This window comes from Puma concolor, chromosome D3 (assembly GCF_028749965.1).
Source record: "Puma concolor isolate L17-30 chromosome D3, mPumCon1.1.hap2, whole genome shotgun sequence".
NCBI lineage: Eukaryota > Metazoa > Chordata > Mammalia > Carnivora > Felidae > Puma > Puma concolor.
Window position 1 is genome coordinate 28885457 of NC_141678.1, and position 20193 is coordinate 28905649.

Below are 20193 nucleotides of genomic sequence, written 5' to 3' on the forward strand. Positions count from 1 at the left end.
TCCTAAGAAGGAAAGGTGCTGTGAGCTGGCTTATATGGACTCTTCTGTTTTAATGACAGTTGACTTCTCCTCATAGCAATTTTGCTGGAGTGTCCCCTTCAAAGTCTGTCCCTGAAACCTGGTCTCCCAGAACCACCACCCTGTCCAAGAGGTCTGGCCTTGAGGGCTCTGCAGGCCCGTCGGCAGATCAAAAGTTGTTGAAGGAGTATGGCCAACAAGACAGAGGTGTGGAGCCAGCATTCATGGAGGTTCCCTGGATTCGCGATGCCAACACAGGCCTCCATGCTGTGAGCTTGAACACATAGGCCAGGCTGCCCTCAACCCCCACAGCCCAGTGGGCACTCCTGTCTCAGGCTGCACGCCCCTTTCCACCCACCCATGCACTGTGTTTGTTGCAATCACCTTGTCTGTTATCCCTCTGACCTCAAGATGATCACTGCAGCCTTGGCCCAAGGTGTGAGGGAAGTAAGAGCCCAGTTCCCGTTCACCACCACCACCTCAGCTGCCGTCCATTCAAGTTCTACCGCTTTGGGTGGACAGCCCTCTCAGCACAGGTATTTATGGGACAGTGCCCAGGGCCCCTGGAAAGCTCAGGGCCCTGTGAGTACCTTTGTGAGGCACATTGTAATCGTCAGTGACTTCCTTTGCTGTGGTCCTGGAAGTGCCTAACCAAGCTCACATGAACCAAGCCCAGCTTCTGTTTCTTGAGGGCATAGGAGTAAACACCTGTGTTTATTTGCATTTCAATACTTTGGGTAGCTCTGGTATTTTCATTTGGTGGAGAAGATGGGAGCTAATTTTCTTACGTTAAAGTTTAAGGTTTTAGGGGTGCCCTGCTGGCTCAGTCAGTGGAGCATGTGACTCTTGATCTCAGGATCGTGAATTCGAGCCCCACATTGGGGATAGAGTTTACTTAACAAAAAAGAAATGAAGAAATTTAGTGTTTTAGATAGTTATGGTAGTGCCTCTTTTTGTGGTAACATAAAACTGAAGCTAAGCAGATAGTTTTGCTTTCTTGAGCTGTGCGGATAGTCACCAGCCGTATGTACGTATTTACATTTAAACTAATAAAAATTACATTAAAGTAAAACTTTACATTTACATAAGTAAATGTACATAAAGTAAAAATTTACATAAAGTAAAAATTACATTAAAGTAAAACTCCAGTTCCTTAAGTTGAAATTCAGTTACATATCAAGTGCCTGGTGGCACCATGGGGAAGCCGGTGGCTATTATACTGGACAGCACAGATTGTAGATCAAGTCAAGCTTGTGGAAAGTTCTGTAGGACTGTGCTGTTCTAGAATTTCCTGTGTGGAGTGTAGAATTTACTACACACATTCCTTTCTAGGTATATAAAGACTTCTGTGTACATCACACGTTTTCAGAGATATGAATTCCTGGCTCTCCATTACTGTATGACATCTGGAATTCTTCCATGGTGTATTTGTTTGTTTAACAAATTGTCGCGATGTGCATTCCGTGGGCCAGGCCCTGTTCTGAGATTCTGAGAATAAAATGGTAAGGAGGTTCCCTCATCTTACGGGCTTTCCATTTTAGTGGGTTTGCTGTGAAAACTTCAGACTTGCCAAAACTGTAAGATTCCGTTTCTATCGTAAGGCAGATAGATGCATCTCTAATCCTAGCAGACAATCCTGCCCTTCCCTGACGGCACGTGTGCAGACACTGCCATTGCTGCAAGTGAGGGAGGTAGTCTGTGCAGGGCACTGCCATTGTCTGTCTGGCCCTAGGCCCTGTACCATACTGCCACATGCCACAGAAACAATGGCACGAGCTTTCCTGAGACCATGGCCTTGCCATTTGGCAGCATGGTCTGTCGTCGCTCTTCCTGCCTCCTGACCCCTATGAGTCACCCCAGGTGTGCCAGTAGCAATTGCTCATTGACGAGTGTGAGTTCTTTGGCATTGGCCTCCCATTTGGTAGTTGTTGCATAACAGGAGGCAGAAGTAGCTGGAATCTGCTGGTAAAAAGGCCTTATGACAGAGCTTGCTAGAGGAACAGAAGTTGTGGGGCAGGAAAGTAGGCCTGTAACCTAGGTGGCACGGAGGGCTGGGCAGGGCAGAGCCCGGGCACAGCTCCTCGCGACCCAACGCTGCATAGGGTCCTCCACATGACTCTTGGCTCGGGGCTCCATCCCTTGGAGCATCAGGCACCTGCAGCCCCCAAGCCCTAGTACCTGCCCACATGCCACTATTGAGTGTCTCCCATCCTGGTTCCTTTGATTCTCAGCTCTTTGACCTAGAGCTGCTTGTTTTCCTTTCCCGCAGCCTCTCAGTCTCCATTGGGTTGACAGGTTGGGTTGTTGGGTGTGGGGAAATGACCTTGGCATCAACATGCAGGGCTGACTTTTGTAAGACCAATAAAATCCCTAACATTTTGAGTATGTGGTATATGCCAGGCCTTGAATTACTTCTGTGTATGGACTTGTTCGTTCTCACTGCAGTGGGTCTCAGTTCACGCATTTAGAAGAAGTCCTTGTAGTCACCCCTTCAGCAGTGGTAGGTGTCCACTTCTGTCTGGCCCTCTAACAGTGCTTGAAGCTGGAGGAGCCACTGCCACCTGCAAAACAGACCCAAGACGCTCAAATTAAATCCTCAGCCCAGGCTCCACATCCTTCCCTCTTCCCACCCTGGCCTCTCAGCAGGGTCCTGGCTTGCAGGCTCAAACCCACTCCCCCAGCCTCCTTCTTCCACCCCTGCAACAGTGGCAGACACACCGTGGGCATTTGGCCTGCCACAGACCTGGCTCCAGAATCGGTGTGCAGCTGTTTTTGTGTCTGTGCCCTCCCAATCTAGTCCCTCCTGAGAAAAGCTAGTTTATTCCAGAAATGCATCATTACAATGTAGCCAGAAGCCAACCCTGCCATCCAGCAGGCGCCCCAACTGAGCCCTCAGCAGCCACCAGCACCTTCAGACCTTGAAGTCCAGGCAGCTGCACCCCCCAAGCCCTAGTACCTGCCCACATGCCACTGGACCTTCAGTGTCTGGACTTTCAGACCAGACAATGTGCACAGTGCCTATCTGGTTTATTCTTTCCTTGCGGCAACAAATTGGGTTCAGGAAAACAGGCAGAATAGAAAGTCTGTTCTTCTGTCAGCCCTTCAGGAGACAGGGCTCTCTCATCTCAGCCTCTTCTTTGCCCCCAACCCTGCACTGTGTCCCTTGACTGCATCTTCATATTGTAGGGGAGCACTTCATGATGCTGACAACAATGACAAAGCTGGATTCTGTGCTGGACACATGCTGGACGACGTGCCCAGCCCGGGAGTCCAGGGGGTACTTGGGGGTCCCTGGCAATGTAAGCAGATGGCGCCATAGTGGAGTCCATATTCCTCTTTACCCTGTAGAGTGACTCCTGGGGATATGTCATGTACAGGGGCCAGGAGTGGCAGTTCCAGGGATGTCCAGTGGGCAGGGGTGGTCCCAGGAGGGTTAGAGTATATGGTGCCACCAGCCTCTCCACAGGTTATTTCATAGCACATAGCTCCCCAAACCAGTCTTTCTGCCCTGCAGCCCAGCAGCCTGGCCCTGCCGCCCACCTGTGCTCTGGCTGTGTCCCCTCTGCTTGAACCCTGCCTTCCCTTTCTACTCCCTTTGGGACATTGTGCAGGGTCCCTTCCCAGATACTTTTCCTTGCTCCCTAGGAAAGTAGATGATGCTGAGATGCCTGGACTCCTCCACTAGTCATGTGACCTTGAGCAAGTCACTTCCCTCTGAACTCTCACTTACCATGTGTGACATGCATGTGACAGCAGGCAGGCACTCAGAGCTCCCTCCCCGAGCAGGTGCAGCACTAGTGTCCAATGGCGTGTGCTATCTGCTGTGACAGACATACCTGTGCCTCTTGCAGAACGTGCCTAGGGAGGGAAGACACAGAGCTGGGTCAGCAGTTTTCCCTTCTGGAGGACTTGATACGTCATTAATGGGACACAGCCATCTTGCTCCCCTCTGCCCCAGAAGCTGGCTAGACCAGATGTAAACCTGAAGACCGGGGGGTTCTATCTCATTAGCCACCTTGCTAGGCCATTTCTTTCCTCCCTCCCTCCCTCCCTCCCTCCCTCCCTCCCTTCCTTCCTTCCTTCCTTCCTTCCTTCCTTCCTTCCTTCCTCTCTCTCTCTCTTTCTTTCTTAAATTTTTTTTTTAACATTTATTCATTTTTGAGAGAGAGAGAGAGCGCAAGTAGGGGGAGGGGCAGAGAGAAGGAGACACAGAATCGAAGTAGGCTCCAGGCTCTGAGCTGTCAGTACAGAGCCCAACATGGGGCTCAAACTCACGGACTGTGAGATCATACCTGACTGAAGTCAGATACCTGACTGAGCCACCCAGGCGCCCTGCTAGGCCATTTCTTTCTTGACGGAGGCCTTTGCATAGCCCCTCATCCTGGGTGTGTCCGGGGGATTTAGGAGGCCTGGGAGCCTTGAGCTAACCTGGAAGGCCTAAAGACCTGGGAAGGGGAATATGCTGCCAACTGAATTGGGTATTTTTCCAGAGGAGTTGTCAGATGCAAAGAGATCTGGATTGGATATAGGGAGCCTAGGGGTTTCCTGTGGCAGCCTGGAGTGTGGATGCGGGGAGCCTGAAGCTGGACACAGAGGCAGGCTCAGGAGAGGAAACAAGCACTGAACTTGTGCCCCGGGCCTGGGCAGGCCTCTCTTCCCTGTGTCTTGTGGACTGTAATGCCCAGGGGAGCTGTGTGCAGTCAGTGGCTCCATGGAACCCAGAAGCAAACGGTGTGGGGAAAGTGTGACCTGTTTCCCCATGGTATGAGTGCTGAGGGTACCTTTTATTTTTTCAAACAACTTTTGAAAAATGTTTTTTTTAATTTATTTTTTTATTTTTTATTTTTTTTTTTTAACGTTTATTCATTTTTGAGACAGAGAGAGACAGAGCATGAACAGGGGAGGGGCAGAGAGAGAGGGAGACACAGAATCTGAAATAGGCTCCAGGCTCTGAGCTGTCAGCACAGAGCCCGATGCGGGGCTCGAACTCACAGACTGTGAGATCATGACCTGAGCTGAAGTCGGACGCTTAACCGACCAAGCCACCCAGGCGCCCCTTTAATTTATTTTTTTAATTTACATCCAAGTTAGTTAGCATATAGTGCAACAGTGATTTCAGGAGTAGATTCCTTAATGCCCCTTACCCATTTAGCCCATCCCCCCTCACACAACCACTCCAGTAACCCTCTGTTCTCCACATCTAAGAGTCTCTTAAATTTGTCCCCCTCCCTGTTGTTATATTATTTTTGCTTCCCTTCCCTTAAGTTCATCTGTTTTGTATCTTAAAGTCCTCTATGAGTGAAGTTATATGATATTTGTCTTTCTCTAATTTCGCTTAGCATAATACCCTCTAGTTCCGTCCACGTAGTTGCAAATGGCAAGATTTCATTCTTTTTGATTGCCGGGTAATACTCCGTGTGTGTGTGTGTGTGTGTGTACATATGTACACATCTTTATCCATTCATCCATTGATGGACATTTGGGCTCTTTCCATACTTTGGCTATTGTTGATAGTGCTGCTGTAAACAAAAAGAGACCCTCTTTCTCTGCATCCTCACCAACATCTGTTGTTGCCTGCGTTGTTAATGTTAGCCATTCTGACAGGTGTGAGATGGTGTCTCGTTGTGGTTTTGATTTGTATTTCCCTGATGATGAGTGATGTTGAGCATTTTTTCATGTGTCGGTTGGCCATCTGAATGTCTTCTTTGGCGAAGTGTCTATTCATGTCTTTTGCCCATTTCTTCACTGGATTATTTGTTTTTTGGGTGTTGAGTTTTATAAGTTCTTTATAGATTTTGGATACTAACCCTTTAAATGATATGTCATTTGCAAATATCTTCTCCCATTCTGTCAGTTGCCTTTTAGTTTTGCTGATTGTTTCATTTGCTGTGCAGAAGCTTTTTATTTTGATAAGGTCCCAATAGTTCATTTTTGCTTTTGTTTCCCTCACCTCCAGAGACGTGTTGAGTAAGAAGTTGCTGCAGCAATGTTTATTTATTTTTGAGAGAAAGAGCACAAGCAGGGGAGGGGCAGAGAGAGAGAGAGAGTGAGACACAGAATCTGAAGCCCGCTCTAAGCTCTGAGATGTCAGCATAGAGCCTAATGTGGGGCTCAAACCCACAAACCATGAGATCATGTCGTGAGCCAAATCAGATGCTTAACTGACTGAGCTACCCATGCATCCCTATTTTTCTTTTAATGTTTTATTTATTTTTGAGAGAGAGCAAGAGTGAGCATGAGCACAAGCAGGGGAGGGGCAGAGAGAGAGGGAGAGAGGATCTGAAAAGGCAGACACACCATTGAAGGGCTCAACCTCACGAACCATGAGATCATGACCTGACCCAAAGTCAGACATTTAACTGACTGAGCTGCCCAGGTGCCTTTTAAAATACAGTTTCAGGGGCATCTGGGTGGCTCAGTCGGTTGGGCGTCCTACTTCAGCTCAGGTCATGATCTCACGTCTCATGGGTTTGAGCCCCGTGTCCAGCTCTGTGCTGACAGCTCAGAGCCTGAAGCCTGCTAAGGATTCTGTGGCTCCCTCTCTCTCTGCCCCTTCCCCGCTCATGCTCTGTCTCTCTCTCTTTCTCTCAAAAATAAGTAAACATTAAAAAAATTTTTTTTAAATATAGTTTCATACATTTAGGTGGGAAGTGAACTAGGCAGTGCCCTTCTCGTTGCGGTGGTTTTGCGCCAGCCGTGACACCCTGCAGATGCCTCATTTTCCTTCAGAGAAGCACCAGCTTTAGACTAAAGACAAGAGCCATATACCTTCTAGAAGGGACATGTGCTGGAGCAGAAGCTAAGGCTAAGGCTCCTCCCTGGGGCAGGTGGGGGCAGGAGAGGCCAGGGGAGTTTGAACTACAGGCTGGAAGAGGGCATATGGCAAGAGGCAGTTTCAGGGAGTGCAGGGCAGTGTGTGGCAGTAGGTCCGGATGAGGAAAAGAGGAGGTGACAGCAGGGGCTTTGCAGGAAACCACTACAAGGAGAGTTCCCATACTTAGCAGGCCGGGCCCAGGGCCTTCTTCCTCTTGGCACCATCCATTTCTCTACCTGGGCTCTTCCAAAATGGCCTGTTCACCTTCCTAGTCCTGGGAGTTTGTTGGCACCCGAGTGGATTCTAGAGCCTGTTTTCCACCGCTGGGCAGGGGCCATGCTGCCTGCCATGGGATTCAGTGTATCCCGGCACTGTGAAGGCGAGTCCTGCCTAGGAGAAATCTGCTGCATTTGGTTCAGCTCAGCACACTAAGCTGCCCTAGGCCCCGTTTCTGATGTTGCTGACATCATTGTGAATCACCTGGGACCATTTTGCTTCACTTGGCAGAGCAGCTGGGCCCAGCAGCTGGAGGCCTGAGCTTGTGTGTTCCTGTCCCTCTGCTCCCAGGCCTGGGGCCTAGTCACAAGTGGTGGGACAGCTCATTCTGTTTGCAGATGTGCTGGTGGGCCAGTCGCTTGGGTTTGGTGCCACTCTGACCCAGCTGCGTTAGAAGTGTGATAATGTAGCTTCCGGGTCCCCCACCATGCCAGCGTCCCATGTAGCTTCTCTGGCCTATACACCCTGTGGGAGGAGAACGATGTTTGACTCTAGGAGCTTTGTCTGGTATACTAGAAGAAAGGTCAGGGCCCCTTGCCCAGCCAGGAGAATGGGCAGGCAAGGAGGGCGGGCATCCTGTCTTCCTGGTAGGATCTGGGTTCTTCTAAATGCTTTTTCTTATTCCCTGATTCAAGGACCAAGAGACTAGCAACCCCCAGAGTGATCCCCACCCAGTCCCCCTAGCACTGTGGCAGAGGAGTGTGTGGGAGGGAGGCGTGGAGCTGTGGCCCCACATGACACCAGTGTCTGGAGTGCCCTGGGAGAAGTGCCAGATTTCATCTGCAGAACTGGATGGTCCAAGAGTTAGGGTTGGGGGTTGTGGGCTGGGCTACAGGAAGCAGGCTCTGAGGGGATGCTCAGGGGCTTGACTAGGGTGTGGAAGAAGCCACCACCTCCAACCCTTGGAAGCTCTGAAACTGGCAGGGCCTTTGGATTGGTCCTGGGCGAGGCAGCTCTCTGTGGGACTCACTCAAACGTCAGACCGAGGATCCTCAGGCCACCTGTGCTGGCAAGGACTGACACAGGGGCCACTTTGCTCCCATTAAACCTGAGACACAGCCTCCCACTGTGGCCTGATGGCTGAGGGGGTTCATGGAAACATGTAGGAAGACAGTCCCATTTGTCACAGAGCACATTCCTCACAGGCACACAGATGAGAGAATCACAGGCTGGGGAGGCCAGGCAGCACCATCCAAGGCCATAAGCTTCTCTGGCTCCCACACCTGTGAGGTAGAGACATAGGAATGTCCTGTCCCAGCTTAGAAGCCTGTAGCCTTTATGGTCTCCCTGCCAAGGAGCAAGGGCTACCCAGCATGGCCTTTCGGCCAGCACTTCAGTGATCATGGACTTGTGTCCATCCTTGGGGTGGGGAGCTGTACCTATGTTTGTATTCACAGGGTAGGGCATCTGAAGGAAGGTGTGCGGGTGAAGCTGAGAGGGAGAGGGGGCTTGTTTGTGCAGATGGAATCTGTGGGCCTGGGGTGGGGGGAGGGAGCAAGGGTGCAGCAGGAGTGAGAGTGTGTGGCAGGCGAGAGCAGGCTGAGCCCCCTCCACTTCCAGGTCAGCCAGAACAGCCTCACCATGCTGTCCTCACCATCGCCGGGCCAGCAGGTGCAGACCCCGCAGTCGATGCCCCCTCCCCCCCAGCCGTCCCCGCAGCCTGGCCAGCCCAGCTCGCAGCCCAACTCCAACGTCAGGTAGGCCTGGCCGGGGTGGCCCTCCCTGCCTGGCTCCCAGGGCGGGCCCCACCTTGTGCCCCAGATCACAGATGCATCTGCTTTTGCTTTGCTGCAGCTCCGGCCCTGCCCCTTCCCCCAGTAGCTTCCTGCCCAGCCCCTCACCGCAGCCCTCCCAGAGTCCAGTGACGGCACGCACCCCGCAGAACTTCAGTGTTCCCTCCCCGGGACCTTTAAACACCCCCGGTAAGTCAGGCCTGGGGTGGGTGTGATCCAGGGACCAGAGCCCATCATGTAACCCACACACAGCCCTGTGGGTTGAGGTGCTGAGATTCACCCCCTTACCCTCTGGAGGCCTCAGCTTGTAATGGGGTGGGTGAGCCCTAGATCCCCCACCTTGAGGGTTTGCAGAGAGCCCGGGCTTGTGGGCTGAAGCCGCATTAACCACATTGTGTTCTGCAGTGAATCCCAGCTCGGTCATGAGCCCAGCTGGCTCCAGCCAGGCTGAGGAGCAGCAGTACCTGGACAAGCTGAAGCAGCTGTCCAAGTACATCGAGCCCCTACGCCGTATGATCAACAAGATCGATAAGAATGAAGGTGCGGCTGGTCCAGGGCAGGGGTGCAGTGGAGGGGGCGGGGGGGATGCAAGTACCCCTGGCACGTGTCTTAGTAGCCCCTCTCTGTCCCAGACAGAAAAAAGGATCTGAGTAAGATGAAGAGCCTTCTGGACATTCTGACAGATCCCTCTAAGCGGTGAGTTTTGCCCCTGGTCCTGGGGGCAGGACAGTGGTGTGCCCATGTCTGGCAGCTTGGTTAGCCCAGCCTTGGACGGGCGTTTGGTGGTGAGACGGAGTTTAAAGAAGGGGCCTCGGGCCTCCACAGGTGCCTCCAAGCCCTTGGCCCCTTGTCTTTGCCAGTTTCCAGCCCCTGCCCTGCCCCTGACTTCCCAGTGGCGTTGGGCAAATGACTGCATCTCATTTACTCCGTTGCAAAAGGAGTGACTATGGCTCACCCGGGTTGGCTGTGAAAATGAAACAAGACATCGCCTTGAGAAGCACTTGTAAGGCATTGGAGCCCTGGTTCACAACATGGCACACGTGCCCTGCCCCCACCTGCCAGCTGTGCTGCTCTGAACGCCAGAGACGGGCCAGCTCTGCAGAACTGTGCACATGGACTGGCCTTTGGATTCTGTCCCTATTTCTGCATCAGTTTGGCTATGCTCCCTTCTAGACGATCTTCTCTGTTCTATTTACCGTGCAAAATGCTAGAAACTGCAGAACTAGATGTATTGGAGCTGGGCAGCACTCAAGCCTCTAGGCTCAATCCCTCTTTGGGACTCCAGGGCTTGGGGCAGGGACCTGGCCTCTGTCTCTCCCCCTGACCCATCACCTTTATGCCCTCTTCTGATGAGCAGGACCGGACAGCTCCTGGACGTGGGAGCATCTTGCCTTATACTCTGGGTCTAGGAATAGTTCAATGATTGGGGCTCCTGTGGAGGGTTCTGGTGGCCAAGGCTGGTTCCATGCACACCAGGACAAGCTAGGCAGGGAGCGGTTGGGATGAGTGCTCAAGAGCCGCTGACACCTCATCCTTGAGCACAGAATCAGTCACATCCCCTCTCCCCATAGGTGCCCCCTGAAAACACTCCAGAAGTGTGAGATTGCCCTGGAGAAGCTCAAGAATGACATGGCAGTGGTGAGTGGGGCACCATGGCCTGGTGGTATTCAAAGGGCCACAGGCATCTGTGGGGAGAATTCAGAACCACAAGCTGAGAGAAGCCTTCACAGTCAGGAGTGGGCAGAGGGGCCATGCTGCTCAGCCTGGGGACCTTGCCCAGGAGTCTTTTGCCAGGTCAGGTCTGCTGTGCGGAAGGAGAGTATATGTGGGAACATGAGAAGTCACCCTGTGGCTGTGGTCCTGGGGTGCTTTCTGCAGCCCCCAGGTGCATGGGCTTTCTTGTATGCCCATCTCCACCATCAGGCCTCCAGCCAGCCCTGCCCAGCCCCAGTCCAAGCCCTGGGCGAAGGGAACTCTGGGGAAGGTCAAGGCTGCAGAAGGCAGGAGAATGTATCCAGGATCAGCCGTATTTGTCTCCAGGGGGGCAGAGGTTGTGGGGAAGCCACAGAAGTCTGGCTGTGAAGGATAAGGACTTCAGGGTCTGGAAAGCCTCCCCAAGAGTGGGCTGCTGACGTCCCCACTGCCCATCCTGTCACAGCCCACGCCCCCACCACCCCCGGTGCCGCCAACCAAGCAGCAGTACCTGTGCCAGCCACTCCTGGATGCCGTCCTGGCCAATATCCGCTCACCTGTCTTCAACCATTCCCTGTACCGTACATTCGTGCCAGCCATGACGGCCATCCACGGCCCACCCATTACGTACGTACAGTCCAGGGTTCAGCCTCGCAGTGGGTGGTGGGCCGTGGGCCACGGGCCACAGCCTAGTGTGGTGTGGTGACCGTGGTGGTCTCTTCCAGGGCCCCGGTGGTATGCACTCGGAAGCGTAGGTTTGAAGACGATGAACGGCAGAGCATTCCTAACGTGCTCCAGGGGGAGGTGGCCAGATTAGACCCTAAGTTCTTGGTGAACTTGGACCCATCTCACTGCAGTAACAACGGCACCGTCCACCTGATATGCAAGTTGGGTGCGTACAGGGGAGGGCGGGCGGGGCTGGTGCTATGGGAGAGTGAGTCCTGAACTACAGCCCAAGGCCCTAGAGCAGGCCCAGCACAGGCCCGCATGATCCATGTGGACAGGCACTTGGCCTCCCACAAACAGGTATGCTCACACCACACCCTGAAGCCCACCATCCCTGTGTCCTCCTGGATCCTCACACATACCTGGCCCAGGAGGTGCTCTGAGGGCAGAGCCCTGAGCCCACAGACTCTTACCTCTCACCGGCCTGCCAGGGAAGCCCCTCCCTCCCAACCAGATATGGCTGTGCTTGCCTGAGGCCTTAGGGAGATGTGGAAGTGGGAATCAGAGTGACCTCCAGACTGCAGCAAGCCTCACCAGAACCTTTTGGGATATGAAGAGCCCTGTTTAGAGCAGGGCTCTGAGGCAGGGCAGCCTGGGCCAGGTCACAGGCATAGACACATGTGTTGCAGATGACAAGGATCTCCCAAGCGTGCCGCCGCTGGAGCTCAGTGTGCCTGCTGACTACCCCGCCCAGAGCCCACTGTGGATTGACAGGCAGTGGCAGTACGGTGAGCCAAGAGGACAGCCTTGGGGAGGCCTCACGGCTGCCGTCTAGGGACCCTGGTAGGGGGCATCAGCTCAGGGCAACCGAGATTTGCTCTGTGCCCCGCAGCTGAGGCCCCTCCTCCCCTTTCTCTGCTGCCCCTTTGTGGGCAGGAGTGGGTTGCCCAGAAGTCACTTGGGAAGAAAGGGGTCCATCCTGTGTCTGCAGGGCGGTCACCTGTAGTGAGAGAGAGGCGAGCAGGTCCAACCGCCTTTGTGGGCCTCTGCAAGGCTGTTACGGGAGTACAGAAGGAGCTTGGGTTTATGGAGACCCACCTGGGTGACATGGCTTCAAACCAGAGGCCCGGAGAGACCCCTGTTGATGGTGGCCAGTCCCCCTGCAGTGCAGAGCTGGTGCATAGCGCTGGGATCCCAAGGCTGTCCCTGAGAGAAAGCCCTGGGCTCCAGACCTGTTCACATTCCAGTTCTCCACTGACGCATGGGCCTGGGAGGGGACCGTGTTGGCCGCCCCACTGTGTGCGGGAGATGGCATCCTGGTCATGTTGACTGGCTTTGATGCCCCAGACGCCAGCCCTGTGTCTGTGGGGCGGCCTTTCATAAAGAGTTGCTTGTGCAGCCCAGGGTCAGGCCCAGCACTGGCTGTCCCGGCGGAGGTCACAGCGGCACTCATGGCCCATTGCTCTGTTGCAGACGCCAACCCCTTCCTGCAGTCAGTGCACCGGTGCATGACCTCGAGGCTGCTGCAGCTCCCGGACAAGCACTCGGTCACAGCCCTGCTCAACACCTGGGCGCAGAGCATCCACCAGGCCTGCCTCTCCGCCGCCTAGCCACCCACCCACTGGGGACCACGGGGATAGCCGGCAACCTTGTCAGGGCCACAGCGGACATGCACCTCACGTTGGACATTTCTAGGTGTTGGCTCCCTTAGAGAACCTGGGCTTAGATTAGCTTTCCTGCTTTTATCGTCTGCCTTGGGGACCTGCCAAACATTTTCCCATACTTGTACGTGACTCGGGCAGGTGGCTGTGGAGCTGGCTGCTTCGTGGTGGGGTTGGGACTCCCCCCACCTCCACTCCCCCCCGGGAGTCGGACATGCCTCAGCCCTGAGTGCTCCTCCTTGGGCTGCTGTCCCCTTGGCTTCTCCAGGGCCCATGTCCTTCCTCAGCAGCCTGGGGGAGAACTCCAGGTCTCGTTAGAGCCTCTTGTGTGTGTGCCAGAAAACTTTTTGTTTCTGTAGGGGAACATGGAGAGCATAGGAAACCCTGAAAACACACACAGAATTCTCTGGTCACGGTTTTGGGTTCAGACCCTTCCACCATTGCCGTGGGGGGCACGCCACTGGGAAGCTCCTGGATCCAAGGGCCGCTGGCTGCGTCTCAGAAGGAAAGTCGGCCAGCAGGCAGTTGCGAATCCCCTGCCATCACCTGGGACTCCTACCTCATGGCATTCTCCCTTTAAGCCATGGGGGTCTGCTCAGCACTGTGGGGGTGCCTAGGGAGCAGGGACACCTGAGTGGATCCTGTACCTGGCACCGTGCCCACTCACTGGGCACTTGGGCCTGTTCTTGGGTCAGGGCAGCATCCTCAGGACCTGGCGTCATCAGAGCTGCTCCAGAGAGTGAAAGCTCCCTGACAGGGCATCAGCCCTCTGGCCACGAGAATCTTCCCCTTTTGTATGTGCACTACCGTGTCATCTGTGGTTCTTACAATAAATTTATTATTCCTGTGTTTGTCATGAGTTTGTCACTGTGTCCCCTCCCACCAAGTCTGGGACCACTATCCAGTGAGGTATGCTTTCAGGGCCGAGCCAGATTCCTCACCTTGGAGATGGCCGTGGATGCCCAGACCTTAGTTCACCCTTTTTTGACAGTATCAGTGCCTCATCCTGGTTTACCCCGAGGTTTCTGGCAAAGCTCCTGCTGCCCAGAGAAGAGGCAGAGATCAGCACTGAGGAAATGGCCAGTGGGGCCAGTAGCCCTGTCCTGCCAGGGGAGGGTCGACACTAAACTGACCACACCCATGAGACATAGGAAGCTCCGGTTCTGGTGAGTAAAGGGGTGGTGAGGCTCTTGGGTGGGAATCTCAGGGTGGGACCCTAGCGCCCTGGAGAGGACCATTCTCCCATGGCCGTGGCCCTCCACAGCAGAAGGCAGCTCGGTAGGATGGCTCGTTAGCTGGGATTGTCAGTGTGGAGGCTGGACGGCGCTGTGGCAGGGGGGACGGGACTTGCCCTTGTGCCTGGAAGGCAGTCCCAGCCCAGCCAAGGGCCAGGAAACCCCCTGCACTCAAAGAAGGGTGCATGCTGTGCCTGCCCGTGGCGCAGGGCACCCACCAGGCCCTGGACAAGTCCTGGTGACTGCCCCAGTGGGCCCCTCCCACCGCAGGGAGCAGAGCTGGGGGCACAGGGCAGGGCAGCCATGTCAGATAGCGGTGAGGGATGAGGTTCACAAGTGGAGAAACGAGCTTTATTTCCAGTCTTCAACAGGTAGGGTAATACTTATTTAATGTGTTTTTGTGTAAATGCAGAATAGCAAAATACCGAGCAAGAAAATAGTGTCTCGGTTCTGAGAGCAACCAAGTACTTTATCTGCCATGAACTTTGCTTATCTGGAATTTCGCGCGGCCTAAACGTGTTCGAATTCTTTTGAAGCGCTATCTAGAGAGGGTTAGCGTCTCCAGCTGTAGGGCATTGGCCTGGCCCTGACCTGGCATGCAGACGCCGACACGTGGCGCCCGCCTCAAAGGACAGAGCGGTGCAGCCGCCGGCGCTGCACCACCTGCAGCCTTTTCTGCCGCTCAGCAAAGTTACTCTTCAAGGTCTGCTTCAGCGCGGGCAGGATGGGGCGCTCTGCCACGGGCATAGGGCTCAGAATCAGGCTGGTAGGGCAGAGGGAGGTCACTACAGGTGCCCCCGGGAGCAGGAGCGGAGACTTGGCTGGCAGCAGGGCCCCAGGCAAGGCACTGAGCTGTCCCTGCCCCTTATGTACTGGGCTCAGGCCACCCCACCCTCCCCCTGCCGGTGGGACTCACCATTTCTTGGGGACGCCCTTGGTGGGGACCTTGGGGAGCTGCATGGCTCCCTGGTGAAGGGCCTCCTGGTCCCTGGTGAAAGAGGAGTCGGTAGTGAGCCCCAAAAGAGCAGACCTCACTGGGATGCGGTGGGGGCCACGCCGAATCACTCACTTGGGAGAGCTGGGGCGGGCCTCCTCAGATGCAGCCTTGGGCCTCCTCAGGTTCCCTTCCAGGAGGGCCTTGAGGTGCTGCAGCTGGAAGGCAGGGAGAAGAGGGGCAGTGGGCGGGGTCTGCGGAGGCACTGGGGTCCCCGCTGCCTGAGCCTCACCTCTTGGGCCTGCAGGAGGTTGGCGTTCCACAGCTGGCGGATGACCACTTCGCATTGCTGAAGCGTGGTGGGCTTGCGCAGGTGCAGGGGCAGATTCATCACGGGGGGCTGCTTGCCCTTGTGCTGGCTGCCTGCCACCCAGGGGGCTGCTGCACTGGACGTCTCCACTTCTTCATCTCTGGAACGGGCACTACAGCAGCCCAGAGCTAGCCTGCCAGGATTGGTCTAACCACCCACCACCTCTCTTGAGGGCGGCATCCACACCAGTGTGCGGCTGGTGTGGGGAAGAAGGGTGTGTCTGCACAGCCTCGTCGGGGTCTGGTACCCTTCTGCTGGCCAGGGTGCTCCAGACACCAGGTGGCGGGGGTGGGGGGCCATCTCTGGTGCCAGCTGTGACCTGGGCGTATTATCCCTTCCTCTCCCCTCAAGGTGCACTGAGGGTCAGATGTGGTTCAAGCTGTGTGACTGCCCTCAGTCCTGACCCCACACCTGTGGGGCTGGTTGAGAGGGACTCTAAGTAAGGACCGTGCAGAGAAGCAGGACCCCGTCCTGCTGGCTGAACTACCCAGGGGACAACAGGGTCTCTTCGGATGCAAAGTCCAGGTTCACTGCTGCTTTCCAGGAAGTCCCAGAAACAGGCGTCAACCCTGGTCTTGCTCTGGCCTGCTGGCTCTGTGCCTTGCGGAGGCCAAGCACATTTCCCAGGGTGAGCCCAGGAACCCAACTTACTGTTGTTCTTTTGCTTGTTGTCTTGGTGAAAAGCAAACTAATGTGAAGGCCAAGTCACTTTGTTTCATTTCTGTGAGAAATTAGTTTCTGGGCTGCTGTTGGCACCCTCGTGTGGGCTCAGGTCAGCACAGGGCATTGCCCGCCAGATGGGCCTGCCTGGAGTGAGTCTGCTTTCACCCTGGAGACTGACCCATTTGGAAGGGCAAGGCAGCTGGCTGGTTCCAGAATGTGAACCTACTAAATGCCACGCTGGGCCCACAGGGTACAGGTGAGCCCTTACTTGGCCTGCCCCTGCACCCCTGGGGCTTTGTCCCGCTTGCTGTTGTGAAACAGGGCAGCAGCTGGGGTCTTCTCTTCCAGGTCCGTCTTCGGAGGACTGTCAGTTTTTGAGTCTTGCTTCTTGGAGAAGCTGGGCCGGGGCCTGGCCTTTCCTTGAGAGTTGGCTGTAGATCAGACCCAGACAGGGCAGTCACTGTGGGTGGGCATCAAGAGCCAGGGCCCACGTCCTCCAGGATTGGCTGTGAGTGCCCAAGGAGCGCCTGCCCTCTGCCTCGGTTTCCTCCTTGTAAAGGAGAGATGGTAACAGAGTCCCCATTGGGGGGGCTGCCAGGTGACCCAAAAAGGGGGTCTGTGGGTGGTGCCTGCTGAACGCCCTAAAACTACTGCTGCTGTAGAAGCTGGCCTCCCCCTACTTGTACTGGGTCAGTCTCCCATGCCTCGGGGAAGTCCAGGGGTCAGGGTGGCCTCGCAGCTGTTCCCTGACTCTGAAGCAGCACCCCATTTTGGGCAAAATGAAACTGTATGAGAGTTCTGGGACCCGGCCTGCACAGACTTCCTTTCCACGGACAAGGCCCACGGCCCGCCTAGGCCCTGCATGGAAGGGGCAAGGGCCACTCCCGGGGAGGATGCCTGGCCTCTCACGGAGGCCGAGTGCAGAGAAGGGGCTATTAGCTCCCCTCACTCTGCAGAGGACACCACAAGCCCAGAACGCTAGGCAGGGCTGTCCCACCTGTATCCACCTGCTTGCAGGAAACACGACAAGCAGGGCTTCTGCCAGGCTGCCCTTGGAAGACCACTTAGGAAGGCTCAGGGGCTCCTCTCTTTGTATGCAGGCAGGGTGTGCCTGCCACAGGACCTTGTGCCCCACGTTGATCTGACTTGATCTGACGTTCACTTCCGTTGTAGCCAACCCCGCTTTCGCTTTCGTAGTCTCCCTCTGGCCAACTCATGGTCCTGTCACACCCCGCCTCGGCTCCTTCCTGCTGGTGTCAGCTGGCGGCCACCCTCTCTGGCTCCCTTCAGCTACTCCTTAACCCTTAAGTCCACAGAGCTTGGCAAAGGTGCAATCTGGTCAGCACCCCACACTGGCCATCGGGGCCCAGGGCCCCAGTGGGGCATGTGCCCCTCCCCTGACCCTGAGTTCACAGAGGGTGCTGGCATGCCAACTGACAAGGCCGAATTTGAGACGGACTTGATGGACTGAAAGCTGGAATTGGAAGTGCTGCCTGTGGGAAATGCACACGGTTAGTCTGAGATGGTGGCAGCACCACCTTGGTCCCAGCTTTCCCGGACACTTCTGTGCCCCGCTGTTGGGAGGGGCCAGGCCACCCGTGCCTTCCTCCTGGCCCTGCAGGCCTGTGTGTTTGTGTTTGTGTTTGTGCAGAGCCCTCCCCCCCCCCCCGCCCCCCCCGGCTCTGGTGAGGCAGAACCAAGGCCAAGGGGAAGGTGATTTCTGGAAGGGCCATCCAGAAAGCAGCGGGCTTGGGCCCGAAGAAGCAGGCCCTGAATGGGAGGATGGCCTCTTCTGATATCCCACTGGGGACCCCCGACCCTGCAGGACTGGGACCATTAACAGGCCCTGCCACTTGCCCAGGATAGCTCACTGGAACTGCTCTGCTCCGCTCGAGGAGGGCCCACCACCACTGTTCCCATATTCCATGTCCCCTAGAAAGGGAGCCCCGGGACATCCCCAGACTGGGGCATACCAGGCTAACACCTCTCAGACCACCTCTTGATGTCAGACTTGGCCCCAAAGGTATGTGGGGGGAAGAGGCCCAACACAGCCTGAGTCTCCCTGGGCTGGGCTGAAGGACAGGCAAAGAGAAAGGGGCTGTCACGATGAGGAAGGGCCTTAGACGAGTGACTGCAGGTCTCTCTGTCTCTACACTTGCTCACAGCAGACATGGCAGGGAGGATCCCCAGAAGGACTGTGCCCAGAGCTGTCTGTGCCAGAGGCACAGGGCTGGGGGCTGCCATAGCAGCAACCCAAGTAAAAGAATCCAGCAGAGCAGCAAAGCTGGGGGCCCGGGGGCGGGGCGGTGGTGGCAGGGGTGGGGTCTCGGCAGCCCCACCCCAAGCTGCTCTTCCTGCTTCCTTACTGCAGCCTTCAGGCCTTGGGATCCCGGAGAGCCCCACCTGCTGTGCTTGGGTGCACAGTCACCCACACCATGGCGGGGGGTGGGGGGCAGTGGTGTCTGTCCAGGTCCCCCAGGATTCCTCCCCACTGGGATAGTACATGGGCCAGTGCAGCTAGCTGGGTAGACACAAGCACTCTGGAGGGGCTATTCCTGACAGAAGTAATTTCCCATCAGGCACCCAAGGGCCTCAGTCTTACCTTCCTTTGGCTTCTGATTCATTATTAGCTTGTAATGGAGATCTGAAAGCAAGCATGTGCTCTGGTCATTTTTGAAACTGCAGCCATTTTGGGAGGAGAGGTTTTGGCTTGCCCTGTGCACTCCCCGCTGAACCCCTGAAAGACCTCACACACTGCCCCATGGGCCAAGCCTTTACCCTGGGTGTCTTAGGGCCAGCAATGCCTCTAGCTGTTCCCTGAGCCAGAGCCCTTGGGTGAGAGCCTCGCCAGGAGTCCATTTCTCTGCCCATGACATCTATAGGGCACCCTCTGCTAGGTGGAGCCCCAAGCTCCAGGGGAACAGAGGTGAGTGAGTCAGGATGACCCAGTCCTCCAGGAGCCCCTAGTCATGGATGAGCAAATGTGGTCAGAGCAATGATCAAGCGACACCCAGAACGTGGGCTGGCCACATCCAGCCTGGGCATCAGGGAGGGACAGGGGTGAGACTCAAGACTCCTTATGTCAGGAGGAGGGAGTCCTGACATCATGGTGATCCCTTGATCTAATAGCCCTTCAGGTAAAGGCAACAGGAGAAAGGTGGGGAGAAACTGAGACAGGGCTAAGAATGTGGGGGGAGGAGTTCCAACTACAGCATATAAGGGAGAAGAGAGAGGACAGCAGTGTCCCACCGTGATAGGCCTTAAGTTCTGCTTCAGGCCTGGCCCATGGCGGTGAGGAGCCACCAGCGGGGCAAAGTTAGGAAGGACCTGCCCTGAGGAGACGCGGGGGCAGGGGGAGGTGTCCAAGGAGGGGCTGGATGGGAATGGCAAGTCGGCTCTCGATCTGTGTTTAGTTTGTGAAAATCACTGAGCTGTACACTCGCACTTTTTACTTCCATAAAAGTTTTTTAGAACAGGCGGGCCCGACTTGCCTAGAGAGGAGACTGCGACCCGGCCTACTGTGGGAAACGCTGCACAGCCAGACCACCCCACCAGATGGTGGGGCGGCCCCGTCGACCCCGCCCACGAAAACCCAGGTTTGGGGTCCGGGGGTGCGGAGGAGGCAGGGGGTGCGGAGGCGGCAGGGAGTCCGAGACCCACGTAGCAGGACCCGGGGTGGGGCTTGCTGCCCTGTGTCCTCCTTATACCCTGTTTAAGGGTTTCTAAACCTCGTGTTCTAGAGTCCACGAGTGTTTCGGTACTGGAGGCACCCGGGAGCGGCAGGTCTGCCTCTCCCTCGGCCCCAGCCGCGGAAGACGCCTCACTCGCGGCCGCGGCGCCCGGACTCACCCTTGTTCTCCCGCTTGAGGTGCTCGATCTCCTCGTGGAGCTTGACCAGTGTCTCCGAGTGCTGCTGCTGCAGGAACTGCAGGCTCTTCTCCAGGTCCACGACCCGCTTCTGCGCCTCGATGAGCCCAACCTGCGTGCTGTGCTGCGCGGGCTGGAGGATGGCGGGCGGGCGCAGGCGCGACGTGCCCTGGGAGCCCGGGATCCCCGAGCTGGGGGGCCGCTGCCCGGCCGCCGCCACCCCCGCCCTCATGTCGCCGCCGCCGCCGCCTCTGCCGACGCCTC

General features: G+C 56.0%; 2 protein-coding genes across 8 annotated transcripts in view; one reads left to right on the top strand and one right to left on the bottom strand.

Annotated features, from left to right (window-relative positions):
- LOC112870333 (mediator of RNA polymerase II transcription subunit 15) overlaps window positions 1-13711 on the top strand; it is a 69732-nt gene extending 56021 nt beyond the window's left edge. For 3 of the 5 annotated variants that reach the window (XM_025933488.2, XM_086682292.1, XM_086682294.1), the window contains 9 exons: window positions 8669-8805; window positions 8903-9030; window positions 9247-9381; window positions 9474-9537; window positions 10413-10479; window positions 11000-11160; window positions 11259-11425; window positions 11889-11987; window positions 12673-13711. In XM_025933488.2, the coding sequence (XP_025789273.1) occupies window positions 8669-8805; window positions 8903-9030; window positions 9247-9381; window positions 9474-9537; window positions 10413-10479; window positions 11000-11160; window positions 11259-11425; window positions 11889-11987; window positions 12673-12809 (1095 nt within the window). In that variant the 3' untranslated portion in view covers window positions 12810-13711. Of the gene's footprint in view, window positions 1-429; window positions 555-8652; window positions 8806-8902; window positions 9031-9246; window positions 9382-9473; window positions 9538-10412; window positions 10480-10999; window positions 11161-11258; window positions 11426-11888; window positions 11988-12672 lie in introns of all 5 variants that reach the window. The other 2 variants (XM_086682295.1, XM_086682293.1) reach the window with 2 other exon arrangements.
- A 713-nt stretch (window positions 13712-14424) lies between these two features.
- On the bottom strand, window positions 14425-20179 carry LOC147575447 (coiled-coil domain-containing protein 74B-like). 3 transcript variants are annotated; one of them, XM_086682301.1, is made up of 8 exons: window positions 19912-20179; window positions 18665-18706; window positions 17491-17555; window positions 16331-16488; window positions 15322-15499; window positions 15165-15247; window positions 15012-15083; window positions 14425-14858 (listed from the first exon to the last, which is right to left on the bottom strand). In XM_086682301.1, exons 1-8 carry the CDS (start codon window positions 20159-20161, stop codon window positions 14720-14722), a joined length of 987 nt encoding a protein of 328 aa, XP_086538427.1. In that variant the 5' UTR covers window positions 20162-20179; the 3' UTR covers window positions 14425-14719. The 3 variants fall into 3 exon arrangements, with proteins under 3 accessions (XP_086538427.1, XP_086538426.1, XP_086538425.1); XM_086682300.1 differs by lacking the exon at window positions 17491-17555 and having other exon boundaries at window positions 16331-16493; XM_086682299.1 differs by lacking the exon at window positions 17491-17555 and having other exon boundaries at window positions 15322-15532; window positions 16331-16493.
- Between the last annotated feature and the right edge of the window lie 14 nt (window positions 20180-20193).

Excerpts from the sequence above, each read along its gene's own strand:
- LOC147575447 (XM_086682301.1), bottom strand. The coding sequence starts at position 20,161 with ATGAGGGCGGGGGTGGCGGCGGCCGGGCAGCGGCCCCCCAGCTCGGGG. Across the intron at positions 18,707-19,911 it reads CCTCAAGCGGGAGAACAAGG|ATCTCCATTACAAGCTAATA; the intron begins GTGAGTCCGGGC and ends GCTTGCTTTCAG. Across the intron at positions 17,556-18,664 it reads GAATCAGAAGCCAAAGGAAG|GCAGCACTTCCAATTCCAGC; the intron begins GTAAGACTGAGG and ends CATTTCCCACAG.